This window comes from Cebus imitator, unplaced genomic scaffold (assembly GCF_001604975.1).
Source record: "Cebus imitator isolate Cc_AM_T3 unplaced genomic scaffold, Cebus_imitator-1.0 Scaffold10, whole genome shotgun sequence".
NCBI classification, from domain to species: Eukaryota; Metazoa; Chordata; class Mammalia; order Primates; family Cebidae; genus Cebus; species Cebus imitator.
This window is the reverse complement of record NW_016107325.1, coordinates 9,174,793-9,189,019: the sequence shown is the minus strand read 5'-3', so window position 1 is coordinate 9,189,019 and position 14,227 is coordinate 9,174,793. Positions and strand designations below refer to the sequence as shown.

At 36.8% G+C, this 14,227-nt stretch overlaps 1 protein-coding gene and 1 long non-coding RNA gene across 5 annotated transcripts in view; one reads left to right on the top strand and one right to left on the bottom strand.

The window, feature by feature from the left end:
- SLC38A11 (solute carrier family 38 member 11) overlaps positions 1-7,520 on the top strand; it is a 60,477-nt gene extending 52,957 nt beyond the window's left edge. For all 4 annotated transcript variants that reach the window (XM_037745735.1, XM_017548204.2, XM_017548196.2 and 1 more), the window contains one exon: positions 5,025-7,520. In XM_037745735.1, the coding sequence (XP_037601663.1) occupies positions 5,025-5,318 (294 nt within the window). In that variant the 3' untranslated portion in view covers positions 5,319-7,520. The remainder of the gene's footprint in view (positions 1-5,024) is intronic.
- A 2,192-nt stretch (positions 7,521-9,712) lies between these two features.
- On the bottom strand, positions 9,713-11,028 carry LOC108317571. Its single transcript, XR_001830806.2, has 2 exons — positions 10,740-11,028; positions 9,713-10,039 (listed from the first exon to the last, which is right to left on the bottom strand). It is a non-coding gene; the product is annotated as an uncharacterized LOC108317571 (long non-coding RNA).
- Positions 11,029-14,227: the final 3,199 nt, after the last annotated feature.

Here is a 14,227-nt window from a genome sequence, read left to right as displayed (position 1 = left end):
AAGTTTGGAAGAGTACCAAAAGGCTGACTGATGACAACTTCTTAGCAGAAGCTGGGGGCAGTTTTCATCCTGATAATACCTTCACAATCTGCAGTTCCAGATGAATTAGCTGCATGTTTGTTCCTACAAAGAGGAGACCACGAAACACACACACACACACATACTCATATATATTTGTATTTGAATTATTTTCTGTTGTTTTCATAAATTGTTATTTTAAAGAAACCAAGGGGTAATACTTTTTGTTATAAATACAGACCAAATTTTACAGTATTTTCCATAACTTAAAAAGCAAATAACAGGATAGAACCTATGAAATTCGTAGTACATTTCATTCCAGCTATTTGATAACTAATCTTTTATTTTTTGTGTCCCTTTGTAGATATTCATTTGAATTCAGATGCTATGAATGGCAAAAGTATATTTTCCATATATTTTAAATTAGAACATAATTTTGGTATTTTTTAGTATTTTCTCATTCTTATGGCTCTTACTTTGGAACTATTTTCCATGCAGTGTGGTCTCTACTATTCTTCCTTTGGACACTTTCATTTTTGTAAAAATTCAAAAAGTTATATTATTGGAATAATAGTAATAATATTTCTGGTATGGAAATATTGCTTTGTATAAAACCCACAGCAATTTTATTAACTGGTGTGGGAATATAGCTATTTTAAAGCTATTTTTAAGGTTCAATTTATAATTTTACATCATCCAACTTCAAATTTATTTTGCTGTTATTTTTCCTGGAGAAAATTTACCAAAATAATGTGTCAAAAAGCTTGTAAACCATAGGTGATAGTTGCATTGGGTTTCGTTATACTATTCTTTCTGCTTTTGTTATACTTACAAATTAACTTTTAAATTTAGAAAAACATATTTTATGAAAAGCTTGCATTTAGTTGTAAAGCAGTACCACATTTGTTACTGATTTTATATATTAAAAATTTATATTTTATTATTTCAGAGAACAACATTTGTGAAATGTTATATTAACCGAATGAAAAATAAAAACTACATGGCTGGCCGGGTGCAGTGGCTCACACCTGTAAACCCAGCACTTTGGGAGGCTGAAGCGAGAGGATCACTTGAGCCCACAAGTTAGAGACCAGCTAGGGCAACATAGTGAGACCTCATCTCTGCAAAAAATTAGCCAGGCTGTAGTCTCAACAGCTCTGGATGCTGAGTCTCAACAACTCAGGATGCCTGTAGTCTCAGCAACTCAGGATGCTGAGGTGGGAGGATCACTTGAGCTCAGGAGGTTAAGGCTCAACTGTGATCATGCTAATGCACTCTAGCCTAGGCAACAGAGTGAGACCCTGTCTCCAAAAAAAAAAAAAAAAAAGCAGAGAAAACAAAAAATACATGATTATCTCAACTGGTGCAAAAAAATTTAGCATCATTTCTTGATAGAAATTCTTTCAACAGTTTATATATAGAGAGAGGAAATTTCTCAACATAATAAAGACTATTTATGAAAAATCCACAGCTAACATCATAATTAATAGGAACAACTGAAGGCTTTTCTACTAAGATCCAGTAAAAGGTAAGGATATCCACTCTCACCACTTGTCTTCAAGATAATACTGAGGGTACTAGAAAGAGCAATCAGACAAGAAAAATGAAAGGCATCCAAATTGGAAAAGACAAAGTAAAATTATTTCTATTTGCAGATGACATGATCCTATATGTAGAAAACCCCAAAGATTCCAAAAATAGTGCTAGAACTAATAAATTAATTCAGTAAAGTTTCATGATACAAACCAATATACAAAAATCAGTAGCATTTTTATACACAAATAATAACCTAGCTAAAAAAGAAATCAAGAAAACAATGTCATTTATGATAGCATCAAAAATATTTTGGAATAAATTTAACCAAATAGGTGAAAGATTTATATACTGAAAACTTTAAAACCTTGATGAAGGAAATTGAAAAAGACACAAATAAATGGAATGTATAAATAAATGAAAAGATATCCTGTGAATAGATCTAAAGAATTAATATTTTTAAAATGTTTATATGACCCAAAACAATATACAAATTCAACCTAATTTCTATCAAAATTCTAATGGCATTCTTCACAGAAATAGGAAAAACCATCCCCAGATTCCTACAGAACCACAAAAGACCTAAATAGCCAGGGCAATACTGAGAAAGAGAAATGAAGTTGAAGGCATCACACTTCCCCATTTAAAATTTTATAAAGCTGCAGTAATTGAAACAGTATGGTACTGGCATAAAAACACAAATATAGACCAATGGAACATAAAAGAGAGCTAAGAAATAAATCTAAACATAATAGTCAACAAAATTAGTGTCAACTAGTTTTCTAGAAGGGGACCAAGGGGACACAATGGGGAAATGGCTGGGCGCGGTGGCTCAAGCCTGTAATCCCAGCACTTTGGGAGGCCAGGGTGGGTGGATCACGAGGTCAGGAGATCGAGACCATCCTGGTCAACATGGTGAAACCCCGTTTCTACTAAAAATACAAAACATTAGCTGGGCATGGTGGCCCGTGCCTGTAATCCCAGCTACTGAGGAGGCTGAGGCAGGAGAATTGCCTGAACCCAGGAGGCGGAGGTTGCGGTGAGCCGAGATCGCGCCATTGCACTCCAGCCTGGGTAACACGAGTGAAACTCCGTCTCAAAAAACAAAACAAAACAAAAACAAAAAAAGGGGACACAATGGGGAAATGACAGTTTTCAGTAATGATGCTGGCAAAACTGAATTCCTAAATGCAAAAGTGTGAAATTGGACCCTGATGGTATAAGATGCCTAAATGTGAGGCCCAAAATTATAAAAACACCTAAAAAAGAACATAGGGTAAAATCTCCTTGATGTTAGCCTTGGAAATTATTGTTTTGAATATCGCACTAAAACCTCACACCATAAAAGCAAAAATAAATAAATAGGACTAAATCAAACTAAAAGACCCCTGCACAGAAAACAAACAAAAACGAAAATAAAAGCCGCAACAAATGACAACCTACAGAAGACTGGGAAAAATATTTGCAAACCATCTGATAAGGCGTTACAATAAAAAAATTTACAAATAATTCTTATAACTCAATTGCATAAAAACAAGTAAGTTGATTTAAAAATAGGTAAAGGACCCCAGCAGATATTTATCTAAAAAAGATGTGAAAATGGCCAACAGGTATATGAAAAAAGTGCTCAACATCATTAATCATCAGGAAAATGCAAATTAAAACCACTAGGCAATATCACTTCATACCCTGTAGGATGGCTATAATGAAAAAGGCTGGAAATAACAAGTGTTGACAGAAGTGTGGAGAGTAGGGAACCCTAGTATACTGCTGGTGGGAATGTACATTGGACTAGTCAATATGGAAAACAGAATGGAGGTTCCTAAAGAAATTAAAAATAGAACTTCCATGGAATATGACCCAGTTCAATGACCCAGGACTAACTATTCTGGGTATATACCCAAAAAAGATGAGGTCACCACCTCATAAAGATATCTACACTCCCATGTTTATTGAAGCATTATTGACAATAGTGAAGAGATGGAGACAACCTCAGTGTTCATTGATGTATGAATGTATCAGGAAAATGTCATATAGATCTGTTTATAACACAGCATATTATTCAGCCTTGAAAAAGGATATCCTGCCATTAGTCACAGCATGAATAGACCTGAAAAACGTTATGTTAAGTGAAATGAGCAGGACACAGAAAGCAAAATATTACGTGATCTCTCATATATGGAATAATTTTTAAATGCCTAATATAGAGACTTAGATTTAAAAGAATAAAACTGTGATTACCAGGGGCAGGAAACAAAGGGAGGAAATGTCAAAGAATTCAAAGTAACAGGTATGTAGGACAAACAAGTCTACAGATGTAATGTACAATATGAGGACTATAATTTATAAAATTGTATTATGTTTGGGACTTTTGTTAAATGAGTAGATTTTGGCTGCTCTCATCACCAAAGTAGTAACTATATGAGATGATAGATACATTAATTTACTTCAATACAATAATCATTTTACTATCTGTATGTATTCTATAACAGCATGTTGTAAACCTCAAATATACACATTAAAATTTATTTTTTAATGTATGTTTTATGGCTTAAGAGAACATTTGTCATAAAATTTTAATGTATTTTATTAATATGTCGCATTTTTAAATATACTATGATTAAAATTTAACATAATTGGATAAATATATTATGTAAAATGCATTAAATGCTAACATTTATATTATTCGCTAAGTTTTTAGTGTGAATTAGCTTATTTGAGGAGAAAGTCTCTTCCTTTGACATCAATAGCTGTTGGTATTTTTGTAACAGACAATTCTACTACTCATTATTAAATCTGACATTTCTTCTTAATTGGGCTTATTCCTAGCTAATGTGGGGAAGGGCGAATTAGTTATAGTCATTTAGCTCTGCTGTCAGCTTTCTCAGTAATTGATGTGCTTAGTTTTATTTGAAAGAGGATTTAGAAATGCTATTTCATGTTAAATGTCTTAGGGTTATAGTTTTTCTTTCTCACACAGATAGGCACAACTTCCACACAAGCTCAGGTAAAGAAGAAAGACATCATACCCCCTACACAATTCCCCAAAATTTCCCTCTTATATACAAATGACAAATAGACCATTCTTGTTTGAAGTACATAGTGGATACACAGTAATTTTAAAAGAAGAATATAAGGAAATGTGATGAACTGAAAATATGGGAAATTTCAAGAGTGCCAGAAGTCAGTCCTATCATCTGCTTTATTTTCTATATTATTTTCTGATAATATTTTCTTAAGTCTGATATTGTTATGGTGTCTCATTATTTTCATTTGTAAATATGCCAGTGGAAAAGGCAAAACCTATTTCTAAGTCTTTCTTAGAATTATTTTCTTTCCCTTCTTTGATTCAACTGAACATATCAAATGTTTAACATGTGCATGAAAGATACAGTTTGTAAGTGCTTCAAAAAACTGTCCAAAGAATGTTTCCATCTAGTAACCTTATCTTGTTTCTTGTTTTCATCATGCAGGGTGTGCTCTGTGCAACTCCCCTCATTTTTATCATTCCATCAGCCTGTTATCTGAAACTGTCTGAAGAACCAAAGACACACTCAGATAAGATTATGTCTTGTGTCATGCTTCCCATTGGTGCTGTGGTGATGGTTTTTGGATTCGTCATGGCGGTTACAAATCCTCAAGACTGCACCCACGGGCAGGAAATGTTCTACTGCTTTCCTGACAATTTCTCTCACACAAATACCTCAGATTCTCACGTTCAGCAGACAACACAACTTTCTATTTTAAATATTAGTATCTTTCAGTGAGTTGACTTCTTTAAAAAATGTGTATGTTTTCATAGAATTTAAACCACGTAACATTTACAGATGTTTTAGTCTCTATTTATATTATAAAATTATTATTTTGGCATTTATCAAGACTTGGTTTTCATGACTCTTTAGTGCAATATAAAAGATAAAGAAAAATTGAATGTATTTTACCTTTAACTGGAAGAAAATAAATGTTTTGTTCTAATGACTGCACTACACTACTGCTAATTGAAGAAAGGAGAGTGAAGCGTTTAGTATTTTCTGCCATCCCCCATTTACTTAATATGCAAACCAGAATATTGTGCTCCAAAATAAGTAGGTGATTGTGGGTTGGAATTTTGTGTAGGTGTCCTTTGGTGGGGGAGGAGGGGTGGATTTTTTCTTTGTCCTTAAGAGTCTGTGGAATTGAAGGGAAGGGAAACCCAAAACTATTGAAAATAATACATAAATTTTAGCAGCATTCCTTGTTTAAAGGAAAGTGGATCCCTGGAGAAATGAGGAAAGGACATTCCATGCAAGGAAGCCTGAAACATAGACTGGCTGTGAGGAGCAATGTGTGTGAGGAATCAAATCACCTCCTGTCTTCTGATGCCGTGGGAATACAGTGGTAGCGCCATTATAAAATGAGTGTTGGCGGGGGGAAGGGCGGGGCGGCAAGACACAGTTGTTCTGTGGTAAAAACCAACGAGATCAGTTACACATCAAATTTGGACCTGTTGAATTTGAGGTGTGGTCAGGAATGCACAACTGGAAGCTGAACTTTGAGACTAGAAATGTGTAAGAAGAATCAGGGCTATAGAAGGATTCTCAGTCCACTCAGGGTTCCTTGGAGAGATTTCTGGGAGCTCTTGTTGACTGGGCCTTTGGAAGCAAATACTGAGACAGAGTTTGTCATAACTAATAGGAGAGAGGGGAAAGCAGAATTGGTAGGGAAAGGTAGATCTGCAATGCAGGCTGACCTCAGGCAACCCCACGGGGAAGCTGGTGCATATATGACCCATCAGAATTGTCGCTGTTCGGGGGAAATAGGCAGGCTTTGATACTGCTGCCTCCATCAATCATTGAATGTAGACATCTGGAGAAGGATGAGTTCTTGGGCTAGGCAGCTCTTTGCAACAGAGCAAACCCTAAAGGAACTGAGAGCTGGAGGCGGTCTGCTGATAGCTTTGTCGCCACATGCTTCCTTGCAGGGGGATCTGGGAGACACAGCTGTGCCCACCACAGGTGCCCTCAGTTTTTACTGAATATTTTTGAGTGATTTTTTAATGAAGATTTTTTGTCTTCATATCTATGGCAATCTTTAAAAAGTAGCATGAAAATTTGGGGCCATCTGGATGGCTTCCTTGTATCAAGTGTCACCTAAGATTTCCATTTCATTTGTATTCCAGTCAGGCTGTCCATCTGTGGTACTATATTAATTGCTGTCAAATAACAAGACTCTATCAGAAGCAGAGCTAATACATATATGATGAGTTTGTACAAATCAAATGCAAAAAAAAGTCCTACAGGAAATGTATTAAGGGTAGGTTCATAGTAGTTTGAATAAAGTGGTGAGAGCTGACTCATTGTGTGACTCATACTGAGAAAGGCCTGTCGAACACAAAGGAAGATGCATTTTAGCAGGTAGAACCATGCTCAAGGTTTTAGTGGTGATTTGTTTTTTCAATAAATCATTATCCTTGCCAATAAATTAATTTAAATTCTGTTGGATAGCTTTTCTGTATTTAACTTATAAATTTGTTTTTTTATAGTTAAGGGTCATAAGGCTAAGCATTTTGTGCCTGTTTATAGATTGGTACGTGTTTAGGTAAAATATAATAAAAATGCTTTCATTCCATGTAAGACATTTTTGCCACAGTCTGTCCTTACACTGCTGAAGACTGCGAAACACTGACCTACATAGTTATTAACTAAAGTCATGAGGGATGAGATCTCTATGCGTGTACAAAGAGAAGCATGTCAAGGATAACACGATGTAGCATATAACCATCTCTTATCTTGTACTTTGATGTTGCTTCAGACTCTTCAAGTAGATGAAAGCTCCTTGTAGGAACTGGGTGCAGCATTACTACCTAATAAATATTTCTTAGTTTATTTGGTTTTAATCAGCTATAGAACAAGACTGCTTGTGACCCAGTTATTAGCTGCATGGATTACCAGTATCGTTCAAATTATAATTGAATAAATCTTAGGAACTCACATTTATTTTGCAAGAATAGTTGCATGTACATTTTGCCACCATGCATAACTGTAAGAGCCCCACCCCTCTATCTATTTTCTGCCTCAATTCAGTAAGATTCCCCTGAAAATCTTCCCACCCCTCCCACTTGTTGCCCCTCACAAAGCAACTTAAAGGTCTTAAACCAGTTTTTGAAACTGTCACTACATTAAGTGCTTCTTAACTCTAAAAAAGTGGCAGTAGGCAGTAATCAGACGTTTACACACAAATGAGAACATCTAGCAATACACTTCCTTTAAAAACATAAGTTGGATAGTATCTGTGTAATTTAAAAATTGAGTCATTATTCATTTATTATAGAATCTTCATTAACAACACTAACTTGAACCATCTTCAAACATCAGAATGAGTAAATAGTCTACGGCCATACCACCCTCAATGCATCAAATCTCATCTGATCTTGGAAACTAAGCAGGGTCGGCCTGGTTAGTACTTGGATAGGAGAATGGGTAAACTGCCTTGCCTGAACTATTTCCAGTGATGCCAAACAATAATTGTTGCCTCTTGTTTTTCTTAAAAGGAGACCGAATCAAACTAAGAAATTTTCAATTAGTCCTCTGCTGAAGTCATACTGTACACAACTATTTAATTAAAGATATAGTTATTGAACATAATAGATCTCCTTCTGGTTTATCTGCTGTAGCCTTGCTTAGGAAAGGAATAATAGTCTGTCTTTTAATTAGGAGTGGTTATTGATTGGAGCAAGTATTGTCAGGTAGTCCAAGAGTGGCCCCAGCTTGAATCGGTGAGTGACCCACCAGTAAGGGTACCCACGAATGCTTTACTAACTGTGGCAAGGATAATAATTTGCTACCTCAATAGAATAAGGTCTTTTAAGAATTTATACTTACTCTAAAAATGTATACAGAATTTGCCAGGATGGCAGAGCAAATATGTAGAGTAGACCAGAGATGCTGTGACCTAGAGAACACATAGACCAGGAAAGAAAGAAAAGAGCCCAGTCTTCATCTAGAGTAGTGCCTTTTAAACTTGGACATGTGTTATTATCACCTGGAGGCCTTGTTAAATACACAGATTGCTGGGCTTTACCCCCGCAGTTTCTGATTCAGTACTTGGAGTGGGGCTTCAGAATTCGCATTTCTGAAAAGTTCCCAGGTGATGCTGATGCTGCTGGTTCAGGAATCACGTTTGAAACAAGTTGGAAGTTGGACGCAAGAAGGTGCTAGATGGAGCCATCTGTTTAAAGAACAGGACAGAATACAAGCAAGACTTAGGAATACCACCCTAGGTCTCAGGAAAGACAATGAGGCTGGAGACACAGGAGGGAGAGCGATTGGTACATGTTAAATGTGTCATCCTTTGCCTCTTTGAAAAATCATCTACCTAGAGGCACTTGCAGCGAGAAGAAGAGAAACCAAGACAATAATATTAGTGAAGAACAATGACAAGGGACATGGGAGAATACAGAGATTACAACCCAAAATGAACACAGCTATGCTGAGTGAGCTGGAGTCCCAATTCCGAGCCTGTCAGCACCCAGGGAAGGTTGCCTGATCTTCATGGCTGTCATTGTGAGAAGGAAGAAAATGTACCCGTTTTTCAAAAGAACATCAAGTTTTCCAAGGACTAAACTCTCAGCAGAATGGCTTACTTGGAAAATTACATAGGGAATATGAGTAAAACTGGGTTATGAACAATGTTCTTGATAACATCATTCAGATAAAGAATTTACGTGATTGTCTTTTATAAGACACTTTTTCATTTCATTAATGTTTGCTCATTGAAAACAAAGATTATCAATATATTTAGCTTTGGTATTTTTATGATAGTATTCATGTACACTATGCATAGATCCTTCAGAGGAAATTACTTGAAATATGCCTAAATATTCTTAAAACCTCTCAAGTATACATGTCTGCACATATTTTTTCACTTTTCCATCACTAAATTAACATGTACTTATAGTTTTTTAAATTATAAACTCCTTGACACCTGAAACAATGTCATAGTTTTATTTTTTGTCAGTGTATGCTTATGTATCTTACTCATTTAAGATGCTTGAAAAACATTTAAGGACTCAAATTTATGTAATTTATATGTATTTAACCCCTTTAAAGTTATACCCTGGCAGGAAACCCTATATTAATCCTCTTCACTTACTATTATTTCAAAAGAAACAAGGAGTCAAAACTTTCAGCCGAAATGCATTTATTGTTTAGGTACAATCATCACCTTGCTTAACTTCAGCAGACAGCTCAGTAATTGGATGTTGCACTGAGAAGAGGCAGTTTAGTAACAATTTAAGAAAAACACCTCAAGCTGTATCTCAGCTTGCAGTTTAAATTTTCAAACACATTTGAAACTTATTTTCAAGGTACAGTGACAGCGATGTATTTTCATTTTTAGATTTTGTTTTGCCAGAGGATAGAAAGGCCAGTTCCAGGAGAAGGAATTCAGTTCAGGCTTCATGCAGTGGAGTCCCATCACATAGCAGCATTGTTCTTTAAATCTTTAGGTGCTGGAAGATAAAACAATAAAGTATCTTCTGAGAAAAAGTAAAAATTATTTTATTCCAAGAAGACAGTCTTCGAGTGACTTATGACTTTTGTAATAAAATTTAGCCTTCTTGTAAAGTCTTAAGAATTTTTCTAAGTTACAGTTTTTAACTACTGCGTCCCTATGTGAAAGTTGTAGAGTGGAAATTGAGTAATATGACCTGGGATTTTATATGCTCTATGTCTCAAAACGTTTCAAAATGAATTTAGTTGTTTTTTAAGCTGTAAGAATAGACAAGGGAAATGAAATAAGCTTAAACATTTAGAAAAACAGGGCTTGAAAACCCCTAGGGCTTTGTAGGGGCTCTTGCGATAGTCCAAACATAGTGGGAGACGTTCCCTATTCTGGAAGACAGCCTGACCTTTGGAAATAGACATTTCTTAAAAAAAAAAAATAAGCAATTTAAAAAAATTGTTAGCTTCAGGTGGGAAGTTTCCCAGGAACAAACAATTTTATATGTGAAAGCTAAATGTCAGCTGTGGACCTGCCCCTTCCACAATCCTGAGCCTACTCCACAGTTCCTGCAAATTCTTCTGGCCTTCTTTCTCACATGCCCCTATGCTGCCATAAACCATTGTTCTTTTGTTTCGTATCTGTAAAGTTCCATAATATTTTAGATGCAAAACACAATCCCTTCATCAGTTTCCATAAAATCTACTTACATCATGCAGCGTGTAAATGTTTGATATTGTTGTTGCATCTCTTAAAGATTTAGAGTGGTTGCGAGGAAGGGTCACATCTCAGAGAAAGGCCTTCAACCAGTTCTCAGACTTCACCCTCTGAGCTCCTCCTCTGCTCCTCTCATTTTTCATCTCCTCCTCCAAATTAATTAACAAGGAATATTTCCCTCTGACTTCCTCAAGGAGGTCCCAGCATCTCCAGGTTTCTAGGAGACCCACTATTCCTCCTCAAAAAAAAAAAAACATGTACACGTTTACCCCACAGCTTTTCATTGTTTTAATCCCAAAACAAATGCTACTCTCTTTCTTTAAAAAATCATGGTTGGGCGCAATGGCACATGCCTGTAATTCCAGCACTTTGGGAGGCTGAGGCAGGCAGATCACCTGAGGTCAGGAGTTCTAGACCAGCCTGGCCAACATTGTGAAACTTTGTCTCTACTAAAAACACAAAAATTAGACAGGTGTGTTGGTGGGTGCCTGTAATCTCAGCTACTTGGGAGACCAAGGCAGGAGAATAGCTTGAATCCAGGAGGCGGACTTTTCCGTGAGCCGTGATCGTGCCACTGCACTCCAGCCTGGGTAACAGAATGAGACTCCAACTCAAAAAAAAAAAAAAAAAAAATTACGTGGAAGCCATCAATATAAACATGTTTTCCATTCCCTTACACATATGTACTCTGTTATTTATATTCTGAATTGCATTTCTGGTCACTTTGTTCTCCATGCAAAGGGATGCCCAGAAAATGTCTGCCTTACATAAAACTGAAACTTGGGTTGACGGCTTTAAATAGAAACCATCCCATCCAGATGGGTAACAGGGTTGACCAGCTCCCACTGTGAAGCCACATGGCTTAAAGCTGCGCTCCCACAGATCTATTGAGCTTATTTTCAGCCAGTGAAGCCAGTGAAGGCACATGGCTTAAAGCTGTGCTCCCACAGATCTGCTGGGCTTATCTTCAGCCAGTGTTATTTTTCACCGCAACACTGTACTGTTCTCCAAACAACAGCTGTGCGTCTGCCTACTTCGTTTGCCCTCTGGATAAATCTAGCCTTTTAGAATTAGATTAGAGCAGGCGCAGCTGTAGTGGGTGGATAATCATCTGCTTTATGAGTGAGGAGAATCTGAAAAGCTTACTTGTTTGCTCAAATATCATCTATGGGATGATACGGTGGTGTCTGACACATTGTTGATGGCTTTTTAGTATTTAAAGTCGAGATATCCATTAACACTGGAGCAAAATTAGAGGGTCTAGATGAAGAATTAGGAAGCGTAGTTCTGAGAGAATGAGAATGCTGCCCTCCCAACTTCTCTCCACTTTCCTAAATTCTAGTAGAACACAAGATTCTGCCCAAATATCTCCTTCTCTAAGAGGTCTCCCCAGCCTTCACCAGCAGACAATAACTTTTCTTCCTCAGTAACCTGTGAGTATATGTCTTAATAGAAAGAGTCATCCATTATAAATAAGAACTTTCTAACAATTAGAGCTGACGAGTGTTGGCATAAACTACCCTGGGTCTTAGTGAACCCTCTGTTCCTGGAACAAATTAAACAAAGATTTAACAGACAATTGCCCTCAATGTGCTGGGTAAGAATTGAGCTTAATGATTTTTAAGCTCTCCTCTAAGCTGAGTTTCTAGATACTGCCTTGTGTTTTCTGTTGAAATAAAATATAGCTGTTATGGAACGCCTTTGATATTTACTTTTGAATGTCTTTTATATAGAGAGACCATTCATTCCCTTCCCATGTTTAGACCACCTTGTACAAAATAAGTGTTCAAGGAAATGGATGGATTGGACAATGCCAGATGATTTTGGCAGGGTGCTTAACAAGGGGAAGGGAGGACAACCTGGAGACAATAAAACAGATATATAGCCATGCCATGAAGCACCAGATTCCCAGCATTTAGGACCACAGGAAGCATGGGAGTTCACAGGGAGTAGAGGGACCCTTCAACAATTTCATGTTGATTTTACCACTGGGTCTATCCATGTGCTAGAATTTTTGTTGCCACTGCTGAAAAGCATGCAAAACTTGTTCTTATTCTCTTCCTTCTCGTCATAATTCCTGCTTTCCTACTTAAGGAAAGGATCATTTGCAGGAAAAATTAAACTGTTTAATAATTGTGGCAAATAGATCCACAAATTCTATAATTGCTCCATTTGAATGGAGAAGATTCACTAAATGCAGAACAAACCCTAACCACAGATAAACACAAATGCATCAAACCCATAACTGGGTGCACAAATGTGCAGCATCTACTAGTGATTCAGGCTGGAAGGTGGTTGTACTACATTGCCCCATAAAGTATAGTCTGTGGAACAAAAATATTGGCATCACCTGGGGTCTCTAAAAAATAAGGAATCTCAAGCCTCACTTCAAACCTACTGAACCAGAATCTGCGTCTTAATAAGAGCCACAGGTCACTCATGTGCACATTCAAGTTTGAGAAGCACTAACATAAAAGGGAACTTGTCTTTTGGGAGCAGGACCTATCAGAATTAGCTAGGAAACAGTTAAATAAGCAGTCACTTCTTGGAGAGTCTATTATACCCACACTAGAGCTTCTGTTACTGATGAGAATGGGGGGTAACCTTTCAGAGACCTGAGAAAGACAAAACGTTCTTGGCTATAACACTTAAGCCCATTTGTGTCTGTTCTACCTGTAATCATGTGGTCAAAAACATTTTTTTTGCAAATTAGGCAGACATAGTGGCACGCACTTGTGGTCCCAGCTACTCAGGAGGCTGAAGTGGAAGGATCGCTTGAGCCCATGAGATTGAGATTAGCTTGGGCAACATCATGAATCACACACCATCCCCATCTCTACAAAAAATATTTTAAAATTAGCCGAGTGTGGTGGCTCTTGCCTGTGGGACAACCTGCTCAGGAGGCTGAGGCAGGAGGATCACGTGAGCCTGGGAGACTGAGCCTGCAGTGAGCCATGATCATACCACTGGACTCCAGCCTGGGCAATAGAGCAAGACCTTGTCTCAAAAAGATAAAATAAAACATTTTTTTCACCATCAGTGCCTAAAATTGAAACACACCAGATGCACCTTTCATTTAGATCACAACTGGCTAATTCTTTTTAACTGTGGTAGAAATAACACTACAAATGGAGAAACCTTAAAGACAACCTGTTGATTTCTAGTTTGTATTTTAAAAGCCCTAATGAATACATTAGAAAATTTTCAGCATGGGAATATGCTTTTAGAGTCATATCTATCGTCAAACAAATAGGAGGTGGGCTATGGACGTGGTAATCACTGCAATAAACATTTAAAGCCTGAATATAGCACTTATGTTTGAATGCAAAAGAGTGTAACTTAATAGTTACATATATGAAAGTCATAAAAATTACCCTAAAATTTATGTTGCTGCTAGATTATGTGGTTGGCTAAATATAGAATATTCAGTAACATAAGACATACTCTCCAAGTTGTCTGAAAAGCCACTTAAAATACATTT